This window comes from Ylistrum balloti, unplaced genomic scaffold (genome assembly GCF_031769215.1).
Source record: "Ylistrum balloti isolate Yb309-2 unplaced genomic scaffold, AGI_CSIRO_Ybal_v1 Utg371274, whole genome shotgun sequence".
Lineage (NCBI taxonomy): Eukaryota > Metazoa > Mollusca > Bivalvia > Pectinida > Pectinidae > Ylistrum > Ylistrum balloti.
Window position 1 is genome coordinate 255,015 of NW_026782685.1, and position 20,126 is coordinate 275,140.

The window sequence follows — 20,126 nt, forward strand, 5'->3', positions numbered from 1 at the left end:
CTTTTTGCTATCCTAATCGGCCAAAGTTCACCTGTTTCTTTCCCGGTATAAACTATAAAGCAGTGCAGCACTATACTCTATTTTACTATGTTTTACTTGTAAAGTCCTTTTGCAGCGGCAGCCGGTTTAACCTTGACAGGCGATGATACGTTCGGGTTCGGTCCCCGATACCGGATACCTGATGTTTATACTTGACCTTGGTCTGATTTTCAGCTTAAACTTAAATGCAAGTTCAATTTATTTTCTAAAAAGTGCGAAGCAAGTTTTTAGATCATATCATTTATTCTTACTGTCCCAGATGGAAGCTCAGGAGGGGACTCGATGTGGGAGGAAAGCGGAGTACCCGGCGAACACGTGGTCGGGTAGGTGACCCCCATCTTTTCGTGTCAGTTTGGGGAGTCGAACCTCTGACGTTTAGGTGAAATGTGAGTGTGTTACCACTGTGTCCCTGATTCACCATATCCAGTTCATTTCTCTCCAAAAGTAAACGTCAATATACAAGACTTTATTATCAAATTATTCATTATAATTATACACCCACTTTAATTATTTCTGTACGGTAGGTATCATATAGGGAAAGCCTTGGTCAATAATACAGTTCCCGGGGCATCCTATCGGCTTCGGTATGAAACTAAGTCAATATGTTTATGTTACTGTAGTCTGAGTAGGTAAATATTACCTGCAGGAGCGTGATTATAGAATAAAACACCAGGGAGTTGTAGCGAATTGTCACTACCTCGAGATCAGACAAACTGGTTATGAAACGTTATTGACAGAATAAATAGCTGAAATTCACATGGGAATGACTTTTCCCCAATTCAATACTATCAGAGTGAGAAATATCATCCCCCTGTTTAATCGTAGTGTAAATTACGTTCCGCTTGTTGCGTTGTAAGTTCAGTATTTGCTTAAATAGCGTAGTCATTTAATAACACGGAGTTTATGTTTTTCAAACAATTGTATAACACCAAACATCATATCTCTGTAACAAACCTGTATCTTATCTAGTCATCTAATTTTCTACAAATTCATCACTAAAACTGAGTTTGACCTAGTTTTCGAAAGTGTTTTTTTTTCCTTGTCTTGACTAACTTACAAAACATTGATTGTGAATATGATAAGTTTGATGCATTTTATCACATTTGAACTTGTTTCTTTAATTTTACTTTTTTTAAAGTAGAGTGGTCGTTATACTTTTCTTCCTTTACAGTTTCTTGTGTTACCGTGGTGGCTTTTTTTATTGACTTGCTTTATTCAATACTTCCTACTCTGCTGACGTTCAATTGGATTTGTAAATCTTGTTTTATCCTCTGTTCATGTTGTTGAGTTGGTGTCTGTTATATTTTGTTATTGCTGCTTGCAGTAGCGTTGTTTACTTCTTTTCGTAACTATTATGTCTCCTTTGTTTCTGTTTCTGTTTGGTGTCTTCTCTGTCATTTGGCTGTCTCCTTTGTTCCAAATTCCTTTGTTTCTGTTTTTGTTCGGTGTCTTCTCTGTCATTTGATTGTCTCCTTTGTTCCTGTTTTAGCTTGGTGTCTTCTCTGTCATTTCACTGTCTCCTTTGTTTCTGTTTTGTTTGATGTCTTCTTTGTCATTTGATTGTCTCCTTTGTTCCTGTTTTAGTTTGGTGTCTTCTCTGTCATTTGATTGTCTCCTTTGTTCCTGTTTTTGTTTGGTGTCTTCTCTGTAATTTGAGTGTCTTCTTTGTTCCAGTTTCCTTTGTTTCTGTTTTTGTTCGGTGTCTTCTCTGTAATTTGAGTGTCTTCTTTGTTCCTGTTTTTGTTTGGTGTCTTCTCTGTAATTTGAGTGTCTTCTTTGTTCCTGTTTTATTGTCTCCTTTGTTCCTGTTTTTGTTTGGTGTCTTCTCTGTAATTTGAGTGTCTTCTTTGTTCCTGTTTTTGTTCGGTGTCTTCTCTGTAATTTGAGTGTCTTCTTTGTTCCTGTTTTTGTTTGGTGTCTTCTCTGTAATTTGAGTGTCTTCTTTGTTCCTGTTTTAGTTTGGTGTCTTCTCTGTCATTTGATTGTCTCCTTTGTTCCTGTTTTTGTTTGGTGTCTTCTCTGTCATTTGAGTGTCTTCTTTGTTCCTGTTTTTGCTCGGTGTCTTCTCTGTAATTTGAGTGTCTTCTTTGTTCCTGTTTTAGTTTGCAGTTTCTTTGTTTCTTCATTTGATTGTCTCCTTTGTTCCTGTTTTTGTTTGGTGTCTTCTCTGTAATTTGAGTGTCTTCTTTGTTGCAGTTTCCTTTGTTTCTGTTTTTGTTCGGTGTCTTCTCTGTAATTTGAGTGTCTCTTTGTTCCAGTTTCCTTTGTTTCTGTTTTTGTCTGGTGTCTTCTCTGTAATTTGAGTGTCTCCTTTGTTCCAGTTTCCTTTGTTTCTGTTTTTGTTTGGCGTCTTCTCTGTAATTTGAGTGTCTTCTTTGTTCCAGTTTCCTTTGTTCCTGTTTTTTTTGTGTGTCTTCTCCGTCATTTGATTGTCTCCTTTGTTCCTGTTTTTGTTTGGCGTCTTCTCTGTAATTTGATTGTCTCCTTTGTTCTTGTCCGCATGTTTTCTCCGTTTTTATGTATTTCACGTTTCATATATTGCTATTCATTCTATTTTGCTGTGGTCGTGTTTTAAATAATGTAATTACATTTTGTGTCCGTATTTTCATCACTTGATTTCCCCGCTTTATGTTCGCTGATTTCGGTGATTTATATATCCAAGCAATGTTAAAATTAGTAAAATTCACTCTGTGAAGTTATACTTAATCAGAAAATCAACTATCCACGAAAAAGCAATTGTTTGAAAAACCATGAAACTCAAGATCCTTGAAAACATCATTTTAAAATAATTTCATTTGAAGTTAATGACATTTGATCAGGTGTGTGCTACTACTTTCGGGAAACTCCTCTCATGTCAACATTCTGTCGATAATCTTACGTTTACCTGTCGTTTAAATGTATACAATAACATATGTTATCATCTTTTCTGTTAGGGATGCGAAAACCAATATAAACACTATTGTTGGTAAAAGAAATATTTACAAAAGCAAAAGGTAGTCTGATACATTCGTGGGTATTTAAGTACTACATCCGAAGGAGATCTTTTCGTGGAGATGGATTTTTTCGAACACATTCGCAACGTGTATATGATAATTGAATTTCGCTAGTTACATGTCGTCGAAAAGATATTTGGCAGTGTTGACCATGTTTCTGATTGTTTTGTCTTCTTAAATACTAGGACTGTTCAGCTGATATAAAAACAAAATTACATTATTTTTATAATTACGTTGACAGCTGGTATAATGCTAATCGAACATGATATCCGATATCGTTGAAACAACTGGTTTTATAGGTCTGTTTTAACGATGATCTATAGGTGTAGTCCATAACACAGGCGACGCTTACCCTTCCGGAACAGTTTGATATTTTTGTATTTTGTTAACGTGTTGGTATTATCGTGCATGATCTATTTATTTTTTGTTTGTTTTTTTTCTGTTTGTTTGTTTTGGTTTCTTTTTTAATGGGATTCTCGAAGTTAATTTTGAATTTTCTTCTTCAAAGGAAGTCCATAACAGAAAATCGAAAATCCTGTTTTGTATTCAAATCAAATGGTCAATGATATTTTTTCGTGTTAAGGATCAATAATTAGGAAACCAATACTGTGTTGAAAGAGCTTTAAAGGCATAAAATATGTAATGTTTAGAAATAAAAAAAAGTGCTTCACTGATTCGTTAACAAATACTTATTATTGTATCTGAATTCTATGAAGAATAAAAAACGATGTAAAATATTGTTTGCGAGATAGAGATCAACAAGATTGATCGTTTGGACTATACAATTCAATCACTTATACTATGTGGCGTTCAGATGATGGTGTCCACTTGTGAAGGAACGGTCTATTAGGTAATACATAGATAAAATCTTAATTCTTTATACCTGACTGGTAACCAGTAGGGTTTGTCCCGGATAGTAGCTGTCATGGATAATGATTGGAGACGTGGTAGGAACTGTTTATTGTAGCTCCACCTCGGGGAGAGGTGAAATCTCAGCATCACAGACGCTGATAATACTTAAACCGTAGCGGGTAGATAATGTAATAAGAACTATGGCGACATGTCTATTTAACAATGACTAACTATACAGGTAGATAATAAGCGAGTGTGGCATCATTTAGACCGAGTGAGTGATCAGGCAACAGTTAAATAATCCTTCAAACCAAGGACCAAATATATCTCCTCGAAATGTGAAGCTGCTTAAAAACCAATTACACACAAGATTAAAAAAATAGTAGGTAGAAAATGATCTCATTTAAAACAAATTTCAAACTCAACAAAATCTAGTCTAGAGTTAAACATTATGCTTCAACCTTATAAAAGATTTTACATACACGTGAATAGCTCATTTATATACAAATTCAAGTGTTAATTACAGTAGAACCAAACAATGATTAAAACTGCATCCACTGACATTGTATATGCTCATTTAACACGGTTAAAAGTTTCACTTCAACTTTATAGAATTGGCAATATGTATAATAGTTAATTTTAATTCAATTAAACGCTGTATTTCAACCTGATAGACCTGACAATAGTATGGTAAGTCAATTAACCCGCTGAAACGTTATACGTCAACCTAACAGACATGACAATATGTATGATTGGTCATTAATTCAGTTAAACGTTGTATTTCAACCTAACAGATATGACAATATGTATGATTGGTCATTTAACTCGGTAAAACGCTATACGTCATTAATATATAACTATCTGCATTCAAATTAAATTGCAGTAATGTGATATGTCGGCCTTTCCAGTTGACAATTACGTCATGCTGTATAAATGAGATATACAATAAACAATATTACATTTTCCTTGTCTAGTAGCGGTACTTGTGTTTGTATCATGTACCAGCGAGAAGTTCCCGTGAACTACATTTCCGAACGCTACACAACTGATATGGAAATCATATTTACCCAGAAACAATTATATCATTTACAAAGCATAAGGTGATCGATATATAGGTCAGTTTGTGAAGCAATTGGACGATGACGGGCAGTGCCCAGACATAAATTCCTGCTCTTCTAATCAGGGAACTATTGACACTATTCAACAAAGCATTGTCAGCTGAACATGATAATTGTCAAATAATAACGAAATGATAATGATAATGAAAAATATATTTCAAATAATTAAATATGCCAATTATGTGTCTTTTTAGGATCATTTGTAGACTTTATTCATTTCTTAATTACATTTAGTTGTTTGTATATAAAAGTAAGTATCAAATCACTATTTACCATTGTATAACATTTTGGATTAATAAGGACGACTTGTCGAGAGCATCAACTTACTTATACTCTTCATTTCCACAAAATTTTCCCTTTAATAACCATACACCGTACGTACGTAACTAGGCCGTTCCAAATCATCATCATTTGTCTAGATTTTGACACAATTAAAGACATTTGCAGATACACAGCAATTTAAACGCTATAGAAAATCACTTTCATACATAATTATGGATGAATCGCCGAATGACATTTATATAATTAGCGTCAGTGATAGTAAGGCAATTAACACCAATTCACACTTACGTCAACCATCGCTCCACAAATCGATGCAAATCGGCGGACAGCCACGGCTCCATATCTCAATTCAAAATACTGAAAAATAATAAAAAGAAATCGTAATATTTCATTTTCCTTTGAATAAATATATGTACAACGTTTTAAGTTTTTTAGAAGACAAACTGTGTCGGTACATATCTCACATTTGACCCTGTAGCCACTACTGGACATGTATAAATGCTATTTAGAGTGCTATATTTAAAGTTCATATCTTTCAAACTATTGTTCGCAAGAATGCATAACACGATAATCCAGAGCAACACGGCGTCTGACAACCCAAAAAAAAGCAGGATTATAGTAACCTAGGTATTTCTAACAAGTTAAAACACAAAATATCAAGACTGATTGTAGGTAATAATAGACAAGTAGAGGCGGAGAATGAAACTGAAGACTGGACGAAAAGCACGAAACCACGCAAAGCTAAAGGGGTCCCTCATCAGTCACCACATTGTACACGCAGCGATTCTTACACAACAGGCAAATAATTTTTACAAACTTGTCTTAATGTGAGTCACTTTATATCTAATACGTGATTTCAGTTCAATGATTTCTGTCTTGGTTCATCACAATTGTCAGTGTTTCGACTTCTCTTCGACTTAATTCCCCAGTATTGATGCCTCGTCATATCCTTTGTGTTCTGAAACACTTCAGGTCACTAATGCCATATAATCTCCATTGTTTTCATCAAATCCTCTCTGTTTTGATATCTTCTCAAACGTACACAAAATAGTAATACCTAGGACACAAAATAGTAATATCTAGGGCACAAAATAGTAATACCGAGGACACTCTAGGACACAAATAGTAATACCAAGGGCACAAAATAGTAATACCGAAGACACAAAATAGTAATACCAAGGGCACAAAATAGTAATATCTAGGACACAAAATAGTAATATCTAGGACACTCTAGGACACAAAATAGTAATATCGAGGACACTCTAGGACACAAATAGTAATACCAAGGGCACAAAATAGTAATACCGAAGACACAAAATAGTAATACCAAGGGCACAAAATAGTAATATCTAGGACACAAAATAGTAATATCTAGGACACTCTAGGACACAAAATAGTAATATCGAGGACACTCTAGGACACAAAATAGTAATACCAAGGGCACAAAATAGTAATATCTAGGACACTCTAGGGCACAAAATAGTAATACCGAAGACACAAAATAGTAATACCAAGGGCACTAAATAGTAATATCTAGGACACTCTAGGACACAAAATAGTAATACCGAGGACACTCTAGGACACAAATAGTAATACCAAGGGCACAAAATAGTAATATCTAGGACACAAAATAGTAATACCAAGGGCACAAAATAGTAATATCTAGGACACAAATAGTAATATCTAGGACACAAAATAGTAATATCTAGGACACTCTAGGACACAAAATAGTAATACCAAGGGCACAAAATAGTAATATCTAGGACACAAAATAGTAATACCAAGGGCACAAAATAGTAATATCTAGGACACAAAATAGTAATATCTAGGACACAAAATAGTAATATCTAGGACACTCTAGGGCACAAAATAGTAATACCGAAGACACAAAATAGTAATACCGAGGACACAAAATAGTAATATCTAGGACACAAAATAGTAATATCTAGGACACTCTAGGACACAAAATAGTAATACCAAGGGCACAAAATAGTAATATCTAGGACACAAAATAGTAATACCGAAGACACAAAATAGTAATATCTAGGACACTCTAGGACACAAAATAGTAATACCAAGGACACAAAATAGTAATATCTAGGACACTCTAGGACACAAAATAGTAATACCAAGGGCACAAAATAGTAATATCTAGGGCACAAAATAGTAATATCTAGGGCACAAAATAGTAATACCGAAGACACAAAAAAGTAATATATAGGACACAAAATAGTAATACCGAGGACACAAAATGGTAATATATAGGACACAAAACAGTAATATCTAGGACTCAAAAAAGTAATATCTACGACACAACATGGTAATATGTAGGACACAAAATAGTGATATATAGGACACAAAATAGTAATATCTTGGACACTCTAGGGCACAAAATAGTAATATCTAGGACACAAAATAGTAATATCTAGGACACTCTAGGACACAAAATAATAATATCTAGGGCACAAAATGGTAACATCTAGGACTCAAAATATTAATATCTAGGACACAAAATGGTAACATCTAGGACTCAAAATAGTTATATCTAGGACACAAAATAGTTATATGTAGGACACAATATAGTAATATCTATTACACTCTAGGACACAAAATAATAATATCTAGGGCACAAAATATTAATATCTAGGACACAAAATCGATGTAACGAGACAAAATGTGAACCGAGGAAAGTACAAAGAGAACACGCTCACATGTTTCGGAAGCATCGCCTACTTCATGGTCACCACTCGTCATGTAGAAGATTGTTAATCTATGTAATGTTACGTTCTCATCAAAACAATCACAATACAATGTCAAAACGAAATATCAGGAGTTGTTTGGATGGAACAATGCAACATACGTGTTGACAGACAGACAGACAGACTGACAGCCTGACAGACAGACAAACAGACAGACAGACGGACAGGCAGGCAGGTAGACAGGCAGGCAGGCAGACACACAGACAGGCAGACACACAGACAGTTAGACAGAATAATAGCTAGACAGACAGACAGGCAGGTAGGCAGGCAGACACACAGACGAACCGACAACAGACAGACTGACAGATAGGCAGACATTCGTTATTCTTCCTTAAGGAGATTTTGTATTTCAAAACATTTTTTTACAAGATGTAACTTAATTCCTATGTAAACATGATTTTGTTTTTGATATCCACGTAATTGCATTTTGAAAATGTACAACTAATGATACAAAATGTTCACTTAATTATCTTTCCTTCATATGACGGATTTTACATATAAATATACATTTAAGTACATGTTAATTATGGTATGTATCTCACACACCATTTCTTCGATATTTCTAGTCCTGTTTATCATCAGTGTTTCCCACTCTAAATCAGGCAAATATAAATGTGAACGATCCCCATACATCACTGGTCTTCGATGTTAAATTCACAAAACTGTACATATGATAACACTCCTATTCAGGATATTTGTATTGTAACACACGTGTAAGTGTGGGTGTTATAGCGCTGCAAACTGGGTGGAATTGCGGTTTTAACAATTAAGCGTCTGCTGAAAGGCTAAAAGCCTGCAAGGCCAGAATAGCGGATGATAAATTGATAAGACGGTAAGATCAAATTTATGTTTATTATTATCACGATACCATTTGTAAAGCATATTTTTGTGTGTCATGATATATAACGATGTATGTTATTTTGTAAATAAAAAGGCGTCATGTCAGTATGGAGCTGTCATTCTGAAGGACAGTCTTTCAGCCCATTAAACTCGACAAATATAGATTATAATGTTTTCTAAAACATTTTGAGTATTTAATTTTAGGACCGACGTATGTTTGTGTTTCCAGTTCAAGTAGCTATTTTCTATATTGTGGACTTGTATTGACAGAAACATGACAGACCTTGTAAGAGGTCCAGTGGTGTAGTTGATTATATTTATTCTGTACAGGCTCTGTCAGATTGAAACCTGTTGTTGAAATGTTTCAGTTTCCATTCCAAGTACCCACTACAAAATCTATTAACCGTAGACCTTCGAAACTGTCAACGAAATACAAAACAAACCATATAAATGTAACCATATAATGATAAGGGGTATTCTCCGATCGATTCAGGAATGTTAGAATGTCAAAGTGTGCATTAATGATCAAATCTTTAACCCAACAGGGAGATATCGAAGATGAAATATGTATTGTGTCGTAAACTTTGTAAAGTTAATTTTTCCTGAAAGGATCAAAGCGTTTCCTTGTAAAGTTCCCGTGTTCAGCTATGTATGATTTGTAAATGTGATAACATTTAGCAAAGCAAACTTAACTAAGACAATATCTGTTAAAGATTTAGTGTAGCTAACTGACGAGTAGGAAGCCACAATACCAAATCACCTTGGCAACAGAACACCAATCGTATCACCTATTTCACGCCCTTGTACTCTCGCATTGTCTCGTTCCTAAGTTAAGGGGGCAAGAATATGACATGTCACCTGGTTTATATCAATCACAATGATAAGTACTGGTTAAAAGTCAAGATAAGTCTTAAACTGATGAATTATTTTACAAGCAGTTATTGAAATGTGTATGTACGCTTTTTGCGCCGTAAATCAAAACTTTATGAATAATTTGATTAGTTCTAACCGCATCATAATGTTTATTTAATTAATAAGCACCACGACTAAATGATCTGCACGAGCGAATCATCCAGGTAGTAGCCAACTTCTTCCTTGATCCCGGGGGAGGGGGTTTGTCTAATATCTTTCCCGAGTGAAGGGAGACACAGGCATTCCTCTTTTTCACATCTCGATTACATACAAATATGTGCTTTTCATAACTTAAAATATTTATCAGATAAAACATTCAATTTAAACAGCGATGTTTGCAGTTTACTTTTCAGCAGTTTTAAAGATAAAATTGGTTTAAACACTGAATTCTTTGTACGGATTGTAACAGAACATGACTCACAAAATATCAGCCGGATACAATTTCAAATTTATGATATATCGTTAAAATTAATTTCCTCTTGTAACCTGCGTCAAGTATGTTTTATTAGTAATGGCATCGTTGACATATTTTTTTTTCAAATCTGACAGAACAGCAACTAGATAAAAAGAAAAAAAAATGTTGATAAATTTATATGTCTTGACTGAGTTAGCTTTGGATATTTACACCTGATAAATGATTTGCAAAACAGAAAGTAATCTTGAGTATGTCATTTCCCTACTCAGTGTCACAAATTGCTTCCAGATCTGTTGGCTATCAGTATCGCCATATGACCATAACATATGTATAATACCAGTGTTCATAAATAAAAACTGAAGATAAGAATAACACGGACTGGGTCATAATCTTTTCTATCAGCGGTTCTTTCGGTGCTAACTTTCAAAACATATTGCTTTAAATAACTTCACTATTGCTAGGGTGTTATAATTTGAAACAAAAACTAACTGTCAAACGGTATGTTGATGTGATATTCGTAAGATAAAACACAAACAGCGTAATCACAGACGGTTCCGTCAGTGATATGCAATGCCATCTACTACTTACCACAAAACTTAAAGTATGTATTATCTATGACTTTATTATCTAAACATGTCTGTGGAACCAAAAGGATCTTTATATTATTTCGAAACGTTTCCTGCGTGTTGTTAATATCAGTATAATATACGTTCTTTTAAAAGTAGAAAATTTAAGTGTGACTAGCACTGAAGTACCCTAAACAGATGTGAAACGATTGTCAAAGAACAACAAGACGAGACGAAATGTGAAAACAACAGCCATAGCGCCATAGAAATCCAGAAAATCAAACCAAAGATCAGTCACCTTACACCAAAGACCGGTCACCTTACACCAAAGGTCTGTCACCTTACACCAAAGACCGGTCACCTTACACCAAAGGTCTGTCACCTTACACCAAAGACCGGTCCCCTTACACCAAAGGTCTGTTACCTTACACCAAAGACCGGTCACCTTACACCAAAGGTCTGTCACCTTACACAAAAGACCGGTCACCTTACACCAAAGGTCTGTCACCTTACACCAAAGACCGGTCACCTTACACCAAAGGTCTGTCACCTTACACCAAAGACCGGTCACCTTACACCAAAGGTCTGTCACCTTACACCAAAGACCGGTCCCCTTACACCAAAGGTCTGTTACCTTACACCAAAGACCGGTCACCTTACACCAAAGGTCTGTCACCTTACACAAAAGACCGGTCACCTTACACCAAAGGTCTGTCACCTTACACCAAAGACCGGTAACCTTACACCAAAGGTCTGTCACCTTACACCAAAGACCGGTAACTTTACACCAAAGGTCTGTCACCTTACACCAAAGGTCTGTCACCTTACACCAAAGACCGGTCCCCTTACACCAAAGGTCTGTTACCTTACACCAAAGACCGGTCACCTTACACCAAAGGTCTGTCACCTTACGGTAACCTTACACCAAAGGTCTGTCACCTTACACCAAAGACCGGTAACCTTACACCAAAGCCTGTTACCTTGTCACCTTCAAAGGTCTGTCACCTTACACCAAAACCGGTAACCTTACACCAAAGGTCTGTCACCTTACACCAAAGACCGGTAACCTTACACCAAAGGTCTGTCACCTTACACCAAAGACCGGTAACCTTACACCAAAGGCCTGTTACCTTACACCAAAGACCGGTAACTTTACACCAAAGGTCTGTCACCTTACACCAAAGGCCGGTCACCTTACACCAAAGGCCTGTTACCTTACACCAAAGACCGGTTACCTTACACCAAAGGTCTGTCACCTTACACCAAAGACCAGTCACAATACACTAAAGGCCAGTCGCCTTACACCAAAGGTCTGTCACCTAACACCAAAGGTCTGTCACTTACACCAAAGACCTGTCACCTTACACCAAAGCTCAGTCACCTTACACCAAAGGTCTGTCACCTTACACCGTAGACCTGTCAACTTACACCAAAGGTCTGTTACCTTACACCAAAGACCGGTCCCCTTACACCAAAGGTCTGTCACCTTACACCGTAGACCAGTCACCTTACACCAAAGGTCTGTCACCTAACACCAAAGGTCTGTCACTTACACCAAAGACCTGTCCGTCCCCTTACACCAAAGGTCTGTCACCTTACACCAAAGACCTATTACCTTACACCAAAGATCTATCACCTTACACCAAAGGCTGTCACCTTACACAAAAGGCCTGTCACTTCACACCAAAGGCCTGTCAGAAACCAGTCATTGGATTTTTCGTGATAATGGTCTTACAACAGTCATGAAACCTCCCAAGAGTTTCCGAAATGTCCTAGACCATCCTATGGATAAAATGAGAGCACGTCGCAAAATGCGTATGCACGATCGTATACAAGGAATGCGACGTATGTTGGAGAAACAGGCAGGAGTTTAGGAGTCAGTCTTCATGATCATCAGATTCCTAAGAAAGCAGGCACCAGATCAGAGCGAAAGTACTCTCAGACTCTCCACAACTATGACAAACTGTTAAACAAAACGTAATCGAATCGATAAGAGAACATCGTCATACTATTTTCGACCTTAGTGTATATAAGTTTGTAGTACAACCGAAAAAGTTGGTCGATTCCGTAACATCGCGTAAACTACGTACGTCAGTGTTAGTATGCTCAACTTTGGTGATCTGTCTGATGAAGGTGACTTTGGAAACTTCACACTGTAATCTTCTACTGGTTGTGTTATAAGATGAAGGTGACCGTGTAGACATCGAAACGTCACACTCTAACCTTCTACTGGTTGTGTTATAAGATGAAGGTGACCGTGTAGACATCGAAACGTCACACTCTAACCTTCTACTGGTTGTGTTATAAGATGAAGGTGACCGTGTAGACATTGAAACGTCACACTCTAACCTTCTACTGGTTGTGTTATAAGATGAAGGTGATCGTGTAGACATTGAAACGCCACACTATAACCTTCTACTGGTTGTGTTATAAGACGAAGGTGGTCGTGTAGTCATCGAAACGTCACACTCTAATCTTCTACTGGATGTGTTGTAGGATAAAGGTGACCGTGTAGACATTGAAACGTCACACTCTAATCTTCTACTGGATGTGTTATAGGATGAAGGTGATCATGTAGACATTGAAACGTCACACTCGAACCTTCTACTGGTTGTGTTATAAGATGAAGGTGACCGTGTAGACATTGAAACGTCACACTCTAACCTTCTACTGGTTGTGTTATAAGATGGAGGTGACCGTGTAGACATTGAAACGTCACACTCTAACCTTCTACTGGTTGTGTTATAAGATGAAGGTGATCATGTAGACATCGAAACGTCACACTCTAACCTTCTACTGGTTGTGTTATAAGATGAAGGTGACCGTGTAGTCATTGAAACGTCACACTCTAATCTTCTACTGGTTGTGTTATAAGAACTAATATTCTACCACTATATGGCCTGATATCTCTGACTATGTGTACAACCTTATTGTTGTTGATTATATATACATTTATTTGTTTCTTTTTTCAATATAAGTAAACAAATTAGTAAATGATGTCTGGATATGAATTATATCAAGAATGTACATATCAAACAGAGCCTCGTTATGGTTATTTACAACCCATCATATTACGGATAGGTTGCTATCAATTTTAACAGTGACCGTGATGTGTATTTCCACAATGGTAGGCTCAGTGACAAAATCCGATATACAACACTGACAAACATTTCTATCAAAATGGTTTTTACATCCCACGTTGCTTTGTCATTACAGAATTGGCCAACCTGTACAATGAAGTCATATATCACGTTTTTCAATATTGACTGGTTGTATAATGATGATATATATGACATCGATACCTGATTTATAATCAGTAATGGTACAATATGAGATTTATTGACAATAGAAACACGTGATTTCAGGAATTCTTGTTTTTAATTGACGTCATAAAATAATTTTTATTCGCAAAATGGTTTTCCGACGCTTTCGAGAACTTTAAATTTTTGCAATAAGTTATATTCAAACTCGGCCCTGATTCTTTTCTTTTTTATCATACAGTGTAAATTCCTTCAAAAAATCAGTTCGACACACCTTATCACCAATACCTTCCGAATCATAGTTACGTGTGATAAGAATTAAAGGGTTCTAAACTATGGGGTCAGACAATTAAGCTACTGATTATTCGCTGTGACCACTACAGCAGATTCTAAATAAATAACACCTTATTGATCCGCAATATTCCAGTCAGCAGCAAAAATTGTTTAAAAACAAGTTAATTTTAAGACTGCCTAGTGTAATCTCACACAGACTGAAATAATATATTGTTTCACTTTGATAAATAAAACATAACTTTCTCTTCGAAGGCGAATCATGACACTTAAGTGCCTTTCACGTTAGATTTGTTTTAATCCTCATTTTATTAACAGGTGCTGCTATATGTAGGATGGAACGACTTTCCTCAGAAATACCATCTAACACAGTAACTTTTAATAGAACTGGTATGTTAGTGTCTTGTGAATTTCAGATTGAACACTTTATTGAAATGAGATATGTCGTAGTAATTTATGAAGCAGCATACACTGGTAGCATACACAGTTTTCTCCTGTAACCGGCAGTGCCATTGTCCAAATACGTCTGTCACACACTTTTGGTAAATACGTTTAATAATATAAATAATTGTTGAAATAAGAGATTTTATATGTTGCAATGAATACATCTATTTACGAAAATTCATAAAATCGCTGTCATATCCGTTGAAATTTGGAACTACATTTCTGCGCAGAGCAATTATTTTGGAGTACGTTCTCCGGCAAAATTCGGCGTAACATCACGGACAGGTAAATAAAGATAGAACAACAAAACTGCTGAAGTTTTGATTGTCTGATTTCCATTCAATGCTGCAAGATAAGGTCAGCGTCTTAGAATATACAAGCCAAATGTAGTATTTTTGGCTCGGGACTGAAAGACAAAATTGGCTCGCCACTATTGTCTTTCTTCACCCTCGTCAAAATGCACCTGATTGTGTATTTTCTAACGGACTTCCTGTCAAAGTGAGATAGCATACCTGTGATTTTACTAGGATTTAACTCAAACGACAGAGCAACGTCTCGTGGTTTTCCGAAGATGATCCCACATCTGTGCACTAGATATTGTAGGAGTGTGTGTGTGGACGATATGTGCACGCCGTTTTAAGTGCGTTTTGAGTTACCACAACTGGAGAACAAATACTTAATATTCCTGTCACGGTGAGGTAGCGTACCTCCTTAAGTCTTCATGACACAGTCAGTGTAGAAGACAGATTTTGTTTTATTTGTTTAGCGTTTTACAAGCTAAGTCGTATAAAGGCCAATAGATGATGGCACTACTTTGAGGCGATTTCACATCATCGATAACATCACAACATAATGACAATCTCGACACATAACGGGTCAACCATGTCACCTCGAGGTAACATATGCACTATTTCTAAACGTCAAATAAAGTAGCATACATCCTTAAGTCTCCGTGTCAGAGTAAGACCGCATATATCATGACACAGATAGGTTTATAAATAAATGATAATCATAAAATATAATTCCAAATTCAAAGTATTTTTTATCTACACACACGGACACCTTTCCATAAGTCATCCGTAAGTGTCCGGACTAATGTCTCCCTTATACTGACGATAAATGTTTGTAAATCAGGTGATTTAAAACTTCACACTTTCTTTAGTCTCGTGTTGAAAATTTCAATTTCATTTGCGTAGAAAGCTGTCATAGTGGTATTAAGTTAACTGCCCACGTGCCGGGAGATGAATTATGGTCACTAAAGAACAACGGCAATGTATTCTGGACTCGGCTCTAGAATGAATGTCATTCTGTTGTGTAAATAAATATATGCATGGAATAGAATGCCTTATTAAATGCACATATCTTATTTACATAATTATAAAGCGTGGCCTTCGTCAACCTTTAACATATAAACAAATACTGCGTAAGGTGAAGTTCTCTTTTTGTATAAACATTCATGCATGATTCGAATTTTAAATCTGAAATGTAAATTGAAGACCACGAAACAATACCTGCACGAAGATATAAGTTTATAACGATCCCTTTGTTACATCAACAGTGTATACAATACCGCAAAGAAATATTAATACAAATTTATTAAAACGAGAATCTCGCCACTGTAATCTTTAACCTTTCTTGTGGTGGAGAATTCTCGTCAGTGTAATCTTTTAACTTTCTTGTGGAGGAGAATTCTCGCCACTATAATCTTTAACCTTTCTTGTGGTGGAGAATTCTCGTCAGTGTAATCTTTAACCTTTCTTGTGGTGGAGAATTCTCGTCAGTGTAATCTATAACCTTTCTTGTGGTGGAGAATTCTCGTCAGTGTAATCTTTAACCTTTCTTGTGGAGGAGAATTCTCGTCAGTGTAATCTATAACCTTTCTTGTGGAGGAGAATTCTCGTCAGTGTAATCTATAACCTTTCTTGTGGAGGAGAATTCTCGTCAGTGTAATCTATAACCTTTCTTGTGGTGGAGAATTCTCGTCAGTGTAATCTTTTAACTTTCTTGTGGTGGAGAATCCTCGTCAGTGTAATCTATAACCTTTCTTGTGGAGGAGAATTCTCGTCAGTGTAATCTCTAACCTTTCTTGTGGTGGAGAATTCTCGTCAGTGTAATCTTTTAACTTTCTTGTGGAGGAGAATTCTCGTCAGTGTAATCTATAACCTTTCTTGTGGTGGAGAATTCTCGTCAGTGTAATCTTTCTCGTCAGTGTAATCTTTCTCGTCAGTGTAATCTTTAACCTTTCTTGTGGAGGAGAATTCTCGTCAGTGTAATCTATAACCTTTCTTGTGGAGGAGAATTCTCGTCAGTGTAATCTTTAACCTTTCTTGTGGTGGAGAATTCTCGCCACTGTAATCTTTAACCTTTCTTGTGGAGGAGAATTCTCGTCAGTGTAATCTTTTAACTTTCTTGTGGAGGAGAATTCTCGTCAGTGTAATCTATAACCTTTCTTGTGGAGGAGAATTCTCGTCAGTGTAATCTTTAACCTTTCTTGTGGAGGAGAATTCTCGTCAGTGTAATCTTTAACCTTTCTTGTGGAGGAGAATCCTCGTCAGTGTAATCTATAACCTTTCTTGTGGAGGAGAATTATCGCCACTGTAATCTTTAACCTTTCTTGTGGAGGAGAATTCTCGTCAGTGTAATCTATAACCTTTCTTGTGGAGGAGAATTCTCGTCAGTGTAATCTATAACCTTTCTTGTGGAGGAGAATTCTCGTCAGTGTAATCTTTTAACTTTCTTGTGGAGGAGAATTCTCGTCAGTGTAATCTATAACCTTTCTTGTGGAGGAGAATTCTCGTCAGTGTAATCTTTAACCTTTCTTGTGGTGGAGAATTCTCGTCAGTGTAATCTTTAACCTTTATTGTGGAGGAAAATCCTCGTCAGTGTAATCTTTTAACTTTCTTGTGGAGGAGAATTCTCGTCAGTGTAATCTTTTAACTTTCTTGTGGTGGAGAATTCTCGTCAGTGTAATCTATAACCTTTCTTGTGGAGGAGAATTCTCGTCAGTGTAATCTTTTAACTTTCTTGTGGAGGAGAATTCTCGTCAGTGTAATCTTTAACCTTTCTTGTGGAGGAGAATTCTCGTCAGTGTAATCTATAACCTTTCTTGTGGAGGAAAATCCTCGTCAGTGTAATCTTTAACCTTTCTTGTGGAGGAGAATTCTCGTCAGTGTAATCTATAACCTTTCTTGTGGAGGAGAATTATCGTCAGTGTAATCTTTAACCTTTCTTGTGGAGGAAAATCCTCGTCAGTGTAATCTTTAACCTTTCTTGTGGAGGAGAATTCTCGTCAGTGTAATCTATAACCTTTCTTGTGGAGGAAAATCCTCGTCAGTGTAATCTATAACCTTTCTTGTGGAGGAAAATCCTCGTCAGTGTAATCTTTAACCTTTCTTGTGGAGGAGAATTCTCGTCAGTGTAATCTTTAACCTTTCTTGTGGAGGAGAATTCTCGTCAGTGTAATCTATAACCTTTCTTGTGGTGGAGAATTCTCGTCAGTGTAATCTTTAACCTTTCTTGTGGTGGAGAATTCTCGTCAGTGTAATCTATAACCTTTCTTGTGGTGGAGAATTCTCGTCAGTGTAATCTTTCTCGTCAGTGTAATCTTTCTCGTCAGTGTAATCTTTAACCTTTCTTGTGGTGGAGAATTCTCGTCAGTGTAATCTATAACCTTTCTTGTGGAGGAGAATTCTCGTCAGTGTAATCTTTCTCGTCAGTGTAATCTTTAACCTTTTTAGTGCTGAACATGCTTCCGTTTACACATTGAAAAGATACCTTTTGAAAAATTCAACACAGCAGAACCTCGCGACCTCCAAATTAGGCAAATGTCATCCATCTTAACAGATCTTACAATCTTTCACCCATTCTAAAAACTACATTACTTGAGCTTAGGAATAAAGCTTGTTGAGAAGAAATCATTGATACATTTGACCCCAGTGTCCCTGAAAGGTCAGGGTCATTCAAAATGAACAAGCTAGATAGCAATTTACCCCGACATGTCACTAGGGAACCACGAATAGAAAAAAAGTATTTAGGAAAATAATAAACAATAACGTTGTATGGGCAAGATCTGAGCTTTTAAATGTACTTATTGAAATAAGTGAAAAAATCAAGAATGGGATAGTTGCTTGCTATCTTGTGATAGTAGACAAAGCGGAAACACATAGTTGTGTTGTCGACCTAATCAGACACATGTTAATCGTCTGTATCTTTAGTACATGTGTACTTATCGGGAGTGGCCTTGTACTTGCAAACAAAATGAAGATCAGGGGAAAAAGTAAAAAATGGACAATATCTGGGAAAGTGTAAAAGCAATTATATATGTTGAAAGGCCGTTTAGATTTGCGTTTGGTTAGCGACTCTTTTTCTACAACGTACAGAGGGCAAAGGTGGATGGTTCTGCTTATATTGACGAGTAAGATAAAGTTAGAGGTATGTGAAGTTATAAAGCACATGGCTGTACTCCGTAACGAGTTTTTGATATATTTGACTTGGCTGTTTTACATAATCCTATGTTGTCCTTGACCATTATTATTGGTTTACAAGTAGAAACCATTCTGGCATGTTTGTTTATAAAAAGGTTTCCTTCAACATTTTAACATTGCCCGTCACTCTTTGTTACCGCCCGTTAAAAAATATTTCAACTTTCAATATCTGAAACATAAAAGGGGTGGGTACCTTCCTCCAATATTTTTGAAGCCAAAATGTTATCAACGTATTTCACAGATTTGTTTTATTATTCAACAAATCGTGTACATTGTAATAGTATGGTGATTCGTGGCTTATGTATATTTTACATACGTGCAATATCTGAAGTTATTCGAACACGGGTGTCTGACGTCACACAAATAGGAAAGACTATCGCAGAGTGAGTGTTGATGCCCTTAAAACTGAACACAAAGAAACGACACAATCCATATATGTCGTACACGTGAAACATGCATTGGAACAGTTTTCCTAGACCGAATGAACACGCATTATACGTTCATATCAATAATAAATTGGTTTTATTTTTCATTTAATTGGTTATTCGTGGTTTAGATGTGGTTACAGAAATGTTGTGATACAAATGCAAACAGCACCTAACAAAGATCAATTATTGATGTTTTCATCATGAAATAGACATATTATGTCAGTTTCGATATCAGTAATGAATTAGTGTAAAATTATACCAAGAAACACACACAATGCAACGAGGAAACCCGATCGTTTTAATTAAATATTTGATACAATAATTGTCTGAAAACATGTCATAATTCTAAATTCCCGATAGTTTAATAATTCTAAAACGTCCAGACAGAATAATTAAGAATTGGATGTCTGACTTCCGATACAAGCATGCGTTACACAGCAAAC

General features: G+C 36.2%; 1 protein-coding gene across 1 annotated transcript in view; it reads right to left on the reverse strand.

The window, feature by feature from the left end:
* LOC132561740 (sodium-dependent multivitamin transporter-like) overlaps positions 1–20,126 on the reverse strand; it is a 35,305-nt gene that overhangs the window by 14,725 nt on the left and 454 nt on the right. Inside the window, exon 2 of the mRNA XM_060226441.1 lies at positions 5,573–5,641. Within this exon, the coding sequence (XP_060082424.1) occupies positions 5,573–5,641 (69 nt within the window). The remainder of the gene's footprint in view (positions 1–5,572; positions 5,642–20,126) is intronic.